The 12,470-nt window shown below is 42.7% G+C and overlaps 1 protein-coding gene across 9 annotated transcripts in view; it reads right to left on the bottom strand.

Moving 5' to 3' along the window:
- Positions 1-12,470, bottom strand: part of RALGPS2 (Ral GEF with PH domain and SH3 binding motif 2) — a 145,169-nt gene that overhangs the window by 61,397 nt on the left and 71,302 nt on the right. For all 9 annotated transcript variants that reach the window (XM_069737774.1, XM_069737769.1, XM_069737776.1 and 6 more), the window contains exon 8: positions 9,513-9,639. In XM_069737774.1, the coding sequence (XP_069593875.1) occupies positions 9,513-9,639 (127 nt within the window). The remainder of the gene's footprint in view (positions 1-9,512; positions 9,640-12,470) is intronic.

The raw sequence follows: 12,470 nt of genomic DNA on the forward strand, positions 1-12,470 counted from the left end.
TTCACCATGCCAAATTTTTGTTCAGGAAAAATTTCTGCAAGGGGTGTCCGTCGGTGGGTTATTACCATTCATTGGAATAAACACGGCCGACCCAGGCTGGCACATCAAAGGCAGAAAGAGGCAATCTTTGGATAACTGTTTTATGATAGATTAAGCAGCCTAAGGCTAGGTGCATACACTGCTGTCAGAAACTGAGGTGGTTTTTTTGTTGTTGTTTTTTTTTCCCCAAGCAAAATCCAGTTAAGGAAACTAATTTTTTAGTTCCATATACAGTTTTTATTCCTCCGTGAAGTGCTTGTTTGCAGTTTTTTGACTGGACGGTCCCAGTTTGTAAAGATTTTCTATAGGATCTACTTCAAAGTACAAGTATTTTTCAAGACCTTCAGGGTGGAAAAGAAAAAAAAAAGAAACTTCAAAACTCCTTATATGAGCAGCAAAGTGGATTTGCAATAGAAATAAGTTGGAAGAGTCTCCCTAGGATTTTTAAAAGCAGTTTTTGAAAAAGATTTTGGATAGAAACCGATTAAAAAAAAAAAAAAAAACATCAGTGTGAATAAAGCTTTAGGGTCCTTTTATACAGCCACATTTCTGAATGAAGGACTCGTTTCAAGGTCTTTTTACCTAAGGTGACGACAACTGCCTGGTGACGACTGTTCAGTCTGTATATTGTCGGCAGAATGTTCCCCATTGACAAGGGGAGAAGATGCCGAAAGATTTTTTTTAGGTCACATATTAGATGTGATCAGACGAACAAGTTTGCTTGGTTATGACTCCCATGCTTATATAAGCCAACAATTGGGACACTATTATATGGGGCATATTATTCTATGGAGCATCTTATGGGACCATCAACCTTTATGGAGCATTATATGGGGCGTATTTTTCTATGGAGCATCTTATGGGGCCATAATTAACCGTTCATGCAGCATTATAAGGGTCATATTCTATGGAGCATCTTATGGGGCCATCATTAACCTTTGTGCAGCATTATATGGGGTATATTTTGTATGGAGCATCTTATGGGGCCCATCATGAACTGTATGGAGCATTATATGGGGCCCCTGATTCATTATGGATATTTAAAAACCTTTAACCTACTGATGTCTCAATTAATTTTACTTTTATTGGTATCTATTTTTACTTTTGACATTTACCGGTAGCTTCTGCATTTCCCACCCTAGGCTTATACTCGCGTCAATAAGTTTTCCCAGTTTTTTGCGGTAAAATTAGGGGGGTCGGCTTATACTCGGGTCGGCTTATACTCGAGTGTATACGGTAATGTTGATTTAGGAAACTACCAAAAAATGGGTAAAGTTAGATTTGGAAAAGGAGGGCACCACAAAATAACAGGGATACACCCGAGGCCTGTTGAAAACCAAATCTGGAAAGAAAGAACAAAAAGTCACAAGCCATGTACCATGACACCAACTATATACGTTAGGTCACTTGATTGAGGGCTCTATTATGAGCGATTTTGTAGAACATCTATGTCATTTTACGACTTTTACATTTTTGATGTGTTTTTCCAGAATCTTTTAGTTCCCAATTAAATATTGGTTTATTGTTAGGTGATCCCTGTGTACACGGCTTGTGGCTTTTTGTCCTTTCTTTCCTGATTTAGGAAACTAGTCTTCCTGCCGTATGTGGAGTCGGGAAGGAATTTACCACTCATGATTCAGCAGATTTCTCTGGATCACCAAGGTAAGTTTGCAGAGTTAAACCTATAACCGGTTTTCTTTCAACCTTAAAGATATAGGCCTTACCAAGATTTAAAGAAAAAAATTAAAAAAAATTTTTTTGGCAATTTTCACGCTGGCCCCTAGACCTAATGGACGTACACTTCCTGTTGGGCACGTGGACATTACAAGCAGCACGCCGACTCAGTCCCCAGTTTCCCCATCTCTTGTACAGACGCCTTCTCAATCCTGTGTGTGATGATACTGAACCTGCTGATAAGCCATCTGTACATAACAGGAGGCGAGAGTCTAAAAGATATAATGGTCAGTGTGACAATTGCTAAACTTTCGGAAAATACAGAAAATTGAAAATTTTTAACAAATAAATTAATTAATTGTCTCCGGATTACACAATCATTTTATGGATATATTCACAGGTTGCAGATTAATTGCAGAAACGTTTTCGATTTTTTCCATACATCTCAATGGGATTTGCAGAAATCCACGTGCTTGGCATCAAAATGGAACGATCGTAAGCTGCAGAAATTTCTGTAACAAATCTGCCCCGTGTGAATACGCCCTAAATAGCTGCTCAGATTTAAGTGCGTCACTGGCACATATATCCAATAGAGCACGTTCCATATTAATCCACGTATACGAGAAGGTTTTGGGGCGCAGAGACATGAGAAAGCTGATGGCAAGTCTACACAAAGCTTAGATGCCGGACCGTTCTCTCGTGGACACAGTAGATCATGTCTTAATGACACCACATAAACAATCATTAAATGCAAGGTAGTACGCTAACCTTCGAGCCCCAATCTATCTAGTCCTGACCTCAAGGACCATCCCTGTAAAGGTAATCTGTCAGCACAAAATGACTGTGCAAACCAAGCACAGGCATTCGGTGCACCATGGCATGGCCGAGCAGTTCAGTGCTCCTTTCCGCCTACTTGATTTCCATTTATCTCCACCGTGCCTGCTTCCTTCTCCGCTTTTACAAGAGGGTGTAGATAGTTGGATGTCAGGTAGGTGGGAAAGTGCACTGAACTGCTCGGTCACGTCAGGGGTGCACTAGGCTAATGTGCTTAGTTTGAACAGTCATTTTGTGCTGACAAGACTGTTTCCTAATCCACTTTTCAGTGTCTTGCTACATTCAGTCATCTTTTCTTTTGCTGGTAATTTTGAGGACATTCATTATATGCTACCAGTGTCGGACTGGATTGGAAAAGGCCCACCAGTAACATTGATTCTGGGGCCACACTGCTCAGCTACAAGCAAAATTAACCTGACCCTAGTACTAATTTACTTTTGCTTCTATGTAATATTTGGCTAGCTTGTTTAATGAATTTTTAGATTATACCTTCTCCTGCAAATTGTTATAACACTCCTCATTAGCACTCCTTCATAGGAGCGGCCTACCGGAGGATTCTCCTGCTCTCCCGTGGGCCAGTCCGAGCTTGTATACTGCGTTAGTGCGGTAATATAATTATGCAGCAATTTTATATGCCACAGATGAGGATCACATCTGCCAGATCCAAGCATAAAGCTGTACAATATGGCTTTGCATTGAGGGTGTATTGCAGGCTTTTGCTTTGCAGCTGAAATATCGATTTATCTTTTTTTTTATCATCCTGGCAAGAAGAATTTTTGAACGTCACAAATCATCCACAACAAGGAAGATAGCGTGCATCCGCTAACACAGCTGCCATCTGCACAAAGCGCGAGTGTGTGTGACTCAACCATCAAGGAATGGGATACGCTCTGGAGTCCACGGGATCCCCGACTTCATCATCCTGCCTTCCATCATCCTGCTCACATCAGGAATGCAGAACAGGCGCATGGGCTGCTTCACACAGGCCTTATGGAAGAGGCACGGACATTACACCCAGCACGGAAAAAATCAAGACAATACATCACACTCCACAATTTCACATTTTCTTTAACATATGCAAGACATTTAATTTTGCAATTCTAAGTACTCAAATACATGTACGTTCCCCCCAAACTGCACCAGTTTACTTCATTTAAATCCTGCCGTACCCGGCCCGAATTCTTAGATAAACTGGACTTTGCCTGGCTTTGTTTTAGTTCTTCCAGCAAAACTTTAAACAATGCCATTATCCAGAAATAAAAAAGAATCGCGGATCAAAAATTAAACGCCAGCATTGTGCTAATGCATGTAGCAGCCAAGGAAGGAAACTGTCCCCTTGTGAAAAGCATTAATGTTTATAGTTCAAACTTGTGCCAATCGTAGAGCAAAAGTCAGACTTTTCTTTTCTTTGCATGATGGTCAAAAGTAGCGCAGAACAATGAACAGTATTTCAGAGTAACACAATATGCCTACTAGAAAGTTGCAGTAATCTAGAACAGTGGCACTCACCAGCCATACAAAGAACGGCGGCACTCACCAGCCACACAAAGAACAGCCGCACTCGCCATCCATACAAAGAACGGCGGCACTCACCAGCCACACAAAGAACAGCCGCACTCGCCATCCATACAAAGAACGGCGGCACTCACCAGCCAACAAAGAACAGCGGCACTCACCAGCCACACAAAGAACAGCGGCACTCACCAGCCAACAAAGAACAGTGGCACTCACCAGCCACACAAAGAACAGCGGCACTCACCAGCCACACAAAGAACAGTGTCACTCACCAGCCATATAAAGAACAGAGGCACTCACCAGCCACACAAAGAACAGCGGCACTCACCAGCCACACAAAGAACAGCTGCACTCACCAGCCACACAAAGAACAGCTGCACTCAGCAGCCACACAAAGAACAGCTGCACTCAGCAGCCACACAAAGAACAGCTGCACTCACCAGCCACACAAAGAACAGCTGTACTCACCAGCCATAAAAAACTATTTGAAAACATTGTTAAAAATAATCTGAGCCATGTCATACGAGGCTCTCCGGTTACAGTGCAAAATGGCCGCCTGCCTGCATCTGCAAATTTGAAAGCGATATATTTTTAAACAGTGTTTTGAAATAAAGTTTTTCTTATGGGTGGTGAGTGCCCCTGTTTTGGATTCCTTGGACTTTTCGCACTTTTATTCACAAGCAGATCCAATAAACGGAGGTTCAGTTCGACAACTACAATGTCTTATGTTTTGACAATGCCAAGTTTTCCTTTTTTCTTAAGACTACTAGAAAGTTGAGCTTAAACCTCTGGGATGCCCCAAAAGTCCTCCAGAATGAAGATGTTGGCAGTGATACTTCCTCACTACGTCCCCTTCACTTTCTCCAGCTGCAGCTCCTTGTATATGCCTGGCTGGCCGGGAGTGAGGCTGTGCAGAGCTACACCGGCCTTGTAGTTCTCCAATTGGTGGGGGTCCCAGAGACCAGGCTTCTATTGATCATAAAGTGATGGTTTACCCTACTGGGGGTAACCTGCAAATCATTTATTCACGCAAGACCACATGTAAAAACCTCAGGGTAACTACGTCCAGCCTCCAAAAGTAGCTAACTCTATAATTAAGCATATGACATCCATAAACTCAGCCTTCACTTTTTCAAAGAGAAGAAAAAAAAATTCTCAGAAAAGTTGGGGGCCTAAACTTCTCAGAAGAGTTGGGGGCTAACATCTTCTGCATCCAAGAGCGGTCCACAGCTGCACAGACACATATGCGGTAATGATGCAGGACGGCAGAAACACTTCACGCATTCAGATGGACCAGAATTACCATCATGTCCTTGGGGATGGACCTTCGTATTTCAGAAGTCGATGCTGCACATTCGATCATTGCTCAAAGTTTCCTCTGTTTTGTCCGAAAGTATGAGCAGATGACCCTTCAATTTTTTTTTTTTTTTTTTAATTTTAATTATTTTGAGGCTGTGCAGTAAATCACAAATATTTTCCAGGCTATTCTCTCTGGAGAAAAGGAGATATATCTAGGGCCCCTGCTCTTCTCCATTTACACCTTTGGCCTGGGACAGCTCATAGAATCTCACGGTTTTCAGTATCATCCCTATGCTGATGACACACAGATCTACATCTCTGGACCAGATATCACCTCCCTACTAATCAGAATCCCTCAATGTCTGTCCACTATTTCATCCTTATCCGCTAGATTTCTTAACTTAATATGGACAAAACAGAATTCATTGCCTTTCCCCCCATCTCACGTGACCCCCCCCCCCCCCCCCACCGACCCTATCCATTACAGTAAATGGCTGCCCACTCGCCCCAGTCCCACAAGCTCCCTGCCTCGGGGTAATCCTTGACACTGATCTCTCCTTCGAACCACATATCCAAGCCCTTTCCACTTCCTGCCGCTTTCAACTCAAAAATATTTCACGGATCCGTACATTCCTCAACCAAGAATCTGCAAAAACCCTAGTCCATGCCCTCATCATCTCCCGCTTCGACTACTGTAACCTCCTGCTCTGTGGCCTCCCCTCAACACTCTCTCACCCCTCCAATCTATTCTAAACTCTGCTGCCTGACTAATCCACCTGTCCCCCCGCTATTCCCCGGCCTCTCCCCTCTGTCAATCCCTTCACTGGCTCCCCATTACCCAGAGACTCCAGTACAAAACTCTAACCATGACATACAAAGCCATCCACAACCTGTCTCCTCCATACATCTGTGACCTCGTCTCCCGGTGCTTACCTGCACGCAACCTCCGATCCTCACAGGATCTCCTTCTCTACTCCCCTCTTATCTCCTCTTCCCACAATCGCATACAAGATTTCTCTTGCGTATCACCCCTACTCTGGAACTCTCTACCGTAACATATCAGACTCTCACCTACCATCGAAACCTTCAAAAAGAACCTGAAGACCCACCTCTTCCGACAAGCCTACAACCTGCAGTAACCACCGATAGACCAAACCGCTGCATGACCATCTCTATCCTCACCTACTGTATCCTCACCCATTCCTTGTAGATTGTGAGCCTTCGCGGGCAGGGTCCTCTCTGCTCCTGTACCAGTTGTGACTTGCATTGTTAAAGATTATTGTACCTGTTTTTATTATGTATACTCCTCGTCACATGTAAAGCGCCATGGAATAAATGGCGCTATAATAATAAATAATAATAATAATATTATATATTAAAAAAATAAATAAAAATACCATTGCAGATTTCATTATGTTGTACACAAGAGGACGCCCTGTGCACGTCGGCTCTCCGGTTACATGGAAAGCGCTTCGTCACAGGGCATTAAGATTGTAGAAGCACAAGAAATTGCCAAAAAATTAAAAAAAAAAAAAAAGTTTGGGTCAGAGGTTTACTCTAATTTATATTGCAGACGGGGAGATTTCCTTTCCAAAAAGCAGCGAACTTCCAACTCTTGAGGGACGAGCTTCCAGCCACAGATATTTCACATTAATCACTGACGATTCCTAGTAATCAATTATCATCTTACACAACACTTGGCCAAATACCAGGGACCATTAACAATAACCCTTGTGCTTTAGAGGTTTTACAGAGGATACAATGTCAGGCATTGGTCAGTGGAATATAAAAAGTAGGAAAATAAAAAAAACAGCCAAAATCCAGCTGGAAAGGGAATATGATCCGATGCTCTCATCTTGTGTCGGAGCCACAAAGCTCTTATTATGACTAGTGAAAACCAGTAGAAGAGGGAACCGTAGTGCTGGAGTGAAGAAGATATTTTAGGTATAAAACTTCTGCGAATGGCCCAACTTTATGACTATGGCTATGACTTTCAGACTACGCAGAGATTGTGCCGGAGCTTTGACCTACGGAGAACCGCGCATTCCTAGAGCCTGCAAAGAAAGAGGTTCTGCAGAGGCAGTCGGCACGAAACGGACCTCTCCTCTGACCCCGATCTACACCAAAAATGATATCTGATCCGGGAGCCAGGGGAGTCCTAGGACACCGCACACCGAGAAACACCAATTACTCCGACGGCAAGAAAAGGCGAAATCCAGCCGGCTGCCGAGGAGTTTGCCAGGGATTTAGCACCGAGGAGGATTGCATTACTGGGGATAGCTGTTCGTCTAAAAATACACAACACTCGAAATATACCACTGCACAAAAACGGAAAATCGAGGAAAAACAAAATTCCAAATGGTCTCTCTCTAGATTTTGGAAAATTAGAACTCCCACCGTTATCAGCCAACGTAGCGCTTACAACCACCAGTCACAGTAGGTAAAACCCTCCTTCAGGAGAAGGTCCGGCAATCCAAGACTTTTACCATCAGTTATAGTAGTCTTAATTACTTGGCCATTTCTCGTTTCGCGCTTTCATTTTGTCCTTCCCATCTTCCAAGAGTCATAACTTTCTTTATTTTTCCACTGACATGGCCACACGGGGCTTGGTAATTTTTTTTCATTGCAAGTTGTAGTTTTGAATGGGACGGGTCCACATGGGGCAAAATGGTGAAAAAAAAGGTCATTGGCACATTTTTGTTGTTGGGGCGGGTGTGTGCGTGGGACGGTTATTGCTACACCTACACTGATGTATCCAAAAAGTCACCAGAAATCCAACAGTGTGACAGCCTATGAGTTGCTTGTCATGGTAGTGTGGGTCAGAACGTGACCCCGTTCGCTTGCATGGCCGCGGCACCGGCCGAACTTCAGTTGCTAAAGTCACTAAGTAGCCATATTTGTATCATTTTGGGGTGCATGTGGCATTTTTATTGCTTTTTGTTGGGGGGGGGGGTGAAAAAAAATTGGACATGGAAGGCACATACTGTAAATAATTCGCACTAAATCAGACTTCCAGACACAGTGGTACAGATTTATTTTTTTTTACTTTTTAAAATAGTTTTCAAAGATTTTTTTTTTCTACACTTCACATTTTTTAGTTCCCATTTGAGTTTTGAAGTTATGCTATGGGTTCTAGTGTCTCCTTGTGGAGAGTGACAAGCTAGACCTGGCATGTCAGCGTGAGGAGACTTATAGGCCATGCGTGCTCCTCTGAGAAACTAGATAGGCAAAGAGACAATTTACACATGAGGTTGTGATCTATAATGCAATGCTTTAGTCCCCAGTTACGCCAGAATGCGTCCAGCCCATGGGTAGCAGGTATCAGGCACCGGCTGTATGAACTCAGCCAGGTATGTCTGACTCACACTCTGCATATATCACTATAATAGCCAACGGGGACTGAGACCACGCTGTAGACTAGTCGGACAGGCGGGTCCCCAGCAGTTGATCACCGCCCGCTGCCCGGGATGGACAGATCTCTGCCTTCATGCACATACACACCTATTAAACATCGCAGCGTTTCAGAACGAATTATACCTGACAGTTCATACAGCCGGCGTCTGATACATGCTGCCCCCGATCGCTTCCGTTAAAGTCCACTGCTGGCTATACTGTATAATACAGCCGTCATCTGTCCTGTGTTTAGCGGGCTCAGCTCTTGAACCCGCCCCATACAGTGGCATTTGATACATGGCACGATACGCATTTAAGGGCATTTTTTCTGTTCCATCAGATGGTTTTTACCAGAGCACAAAATCTAATTTTCTAAGTTTCCGTGAAAAGATCTGATCCTGCTGTTTTTTTTTTCTTTTTCGTTGCAGTAAAAAAAAAAAAAAAAAAATCTTCTTTCAAAAGGAACTTAAACATTGGGGGTAAAAGTCAATAAATTATTATAATTTGGTATTAAAAAAGAAACAGTATATTAGGAAGATTCGGTAATTATAACGAAAGTTTTGATAACTACGAGTATGTGCAATAAATTAACGTATGGACATGACAGCGGCTCTACCATGGCTTGCACTGACCGCCGCCGACTACCATTTCCCCGTCCCGCTGCCCCAGATCACATGCCGTCAATCTCATTTGCCGCATTTAGCTTTCGGGATACACTCATTACTTCCACAAGACTGACGAGATCATTAGCCGCTTACCCAAGTAGGGGATACAAGGAGTCATCTTCAAGCTATTGATGTAGTCTCTGAGCCGGATGTAATTATCTTCCTTACTGACGACGTACTCCAGCTTCTCGAAGGTCGTCTTGTCTTTCCGACTCAGTAGCTGAAAGGCAAACATCATTAGCTAGAAATATGGCGGCTAGACGAAACACGGAAATGTGCCTGCTCCTCGGTACTCTGAGAAAATCACCAATAAAAATAAACAAATAAGTGTTGGCCGTACTAATGTCTAATGACCAAGACGTAATAATACTCCTTATATCTGACGAATCAAAGTGGATTTCATTAAATTAGAACATTAATGGGGTTGTCTACGATCAATCCTCCCAAAAAATGGCCATGAATGGAACACGCCATAAGCATTACTTTACACCCCCAATGCTCCACGACGATCTTTATTAACTTGCTGCGTCTCTGACGTCAAGTCATCACTCTCCAACTGCTGACGACAGTGATTGTTGGCAGCGGTCACATGTAGCGATGTGATGTCAGCAAGTAAACAGAGAACGGTAGAGGGCATGGCGTAACGGATGGGAATGTAGTAAACTTATAGTAAAAGTCTTACGATACTTCATTCCCCTGGACTGCCCTTTGGTAAATCCAAAAACCCATTTTAAAGGGGCAGAAACATAGCCGAACATCTACAGACATAAAAAGTGACATTCAAGACACTGACAACCAGACTACTGAAGGACTGTTCTCCACTGCAAGATATAATTATTACCAGATCTTGGTAATTACTACAATAATGTAATTATTGCATGACCAAGGGTAGCTCTCAAGGGTCACGCCGCGTACAAATAGCTTCTTAGTCTCAGTACCCCTGTATCAGGCACGGGCTGCTCTTCACACTTTTACATGTACAACACCAATTCCCAAAAACTAGGGAAGCTGAAGAAAATGGAAAGAAAACAAGACCGCTATGATTTGGAAATCTTTTTCTGCCATATTTTATTCCCACCAGAAAAGAATACAGATCAATAGGTTTAACAGACATTCTTCCATTTCATTTATAAAAAAAAAATAAAAAGATTCAGAAATTGATGGCAGCAACAAGTCTTAAAAATATTTAAGCAACACGTCTCAAAAAAATAAGTGGTACTAAGAAAGAACAGAGGGTCCATTAAAAAAAAACAAAAAAACACGTTAGGGAGGCAGAGTCTCAGAAGCAAAGGTGGTCAGAGGTTCAGCAATCTGATCAACGGTGTCCAAATATCGTGGAACAATTTCAGAAAAATATTCCTCAACGTACTAATTGCAAAAACTTTGAGTAGCCCTCCATTTTAAAAACATATCAAAAGATTCAGTGATTCTGGAGAAAGTTTTTGCACAAGGCTAATGATCAATACTGGATGTAAAGGAGAGGGACCATCCAGCTTGTTAACGGCGCACAGTTCCTGCATCTCTGATGGTACGGGGCTGCATTAGTGCCTGTGGCATGGGCACATTACACCTCGTGGAAGGTGCCATCGGTGCTGAGCATTATATAGAGATCTTAGAACATATGCTCCATCTAGATAACGTCTATTTCAGGGAAGTCCTTGCACATTTCCGCAAGACTATGTGGAACCACATACTGCATCCATCGCAACAGCATGAAGCCGTGAAGAAGAGTTCGGGTGATGAACAGGCCACCTGCAGTCCAGAGCCTTTCACCAATAAAAAATATTTGGCGTATTATGAAACGTAAAATCTGGCAAAGATGACCCCAGACAGTGGAGCAGCGAGAATCCGACATCAGACAGGAATGGGACAAAATTCCTCTCCCAAAACTCCAGCAATTTGTCTGATGTTTACTTCACAATCCCAAATTATTTGGAATTGGGGGTTGAACGCTTCAAGCCTTAAAAATCGGAAAATAGGAACTAAGAATTGCAAGACAGTTTTATTACACCAGTGATCATTTTACTTTTCTCTTTCCTCAAAGCAATCCGAGAGACACAAAGGGAATATCTGGGACCTTCTATTGCTAGACCTTTTATTGCTGGACCTTCTATTGCTGGACCTTCCTCATGCAAAGCTTTGCATACCTCAGCCTGATTTTGCAATGGGATGTGCATTTTATTTCCAGGAAGAAGAAAAAAAGCACCATGTTGGGACATGAAGGAGATAAGCCTCTTTCTAGAGCTGCGTCTGGTAGGAGCTTTCTCTTCCAGTTGAAAACACATGAACGCTCAGCCAAGCCGAGGAGCCAGGATAGCCGTCTGCGGAACAAACATTCAGAAGGCCGCTTTCTCATGATCTTATGTATGGCAGTCTTGACACAACTCCCCCTACATCTGCTGTTAGGAAAAAAAAAAAAAATCGGGGCACCTCAAAAGGCATTAGATGATTGGTTGATGCTGCTGAAATGTGTACAGCTACCTTATGGCCATTTCTGGAACAAAAAGATCCTTTTTTGGTAGCTCATACAAAAACAGCCATGGCTTTACTCACACCAGAGTAGTACTGACACATTTAGATAAGTAAATAAAATTTATCTTCTGGAGTGTCAAATAATTCTGCTTTATATGAGCGGGTCTGTGCAGAGTCCATACAGACACTATATTCATCAGGATTTAGGAAAAACAAGGGATAATTAAGCATCCATATAGACACAATTCGTGCAGGCACATAGCTACCGGAGATTTGGTGCAAGCCTTGATATTACAAGGAGTAAAAGAAAGAAAGAGAAAAAGAAAAAAAGAACCAGCTGTTTTTAGTCACGTCGCGTTTCGTCGTTGCAAATGCCAATCAAACCCGGCCTGAAAAGAAGCTACTCATACGCAGCAGCTGGCCGAAGCATTAGGGAAAACACCCAATTAAAGGCTTTCGTTGAGACAGTTTGGCTGCTATCGCCCCTTGGGGTAAAGTTAACTCGAGAAAAAAAAATAAATAAAAATAAATGTATAACATAGTCAGGACTTATCAAAAGTGAGCTCTTCAGGTCCTCCA

This window comes from Ranitomeya imitator, chromosome 8, assembly GCF_032444005.1.
Source record: "Ranitomeya imitator isolate aRanImi1 chromosome 8, aRanImi1.pri, whole genome shotgun sequence".
NCBI classification, from domain to species: Eukaryota; Metazoa; Chordata; class Amphibia; order Anura; family Dendrobatidae; genus Ranitomeya; species Ranitomeya imitator.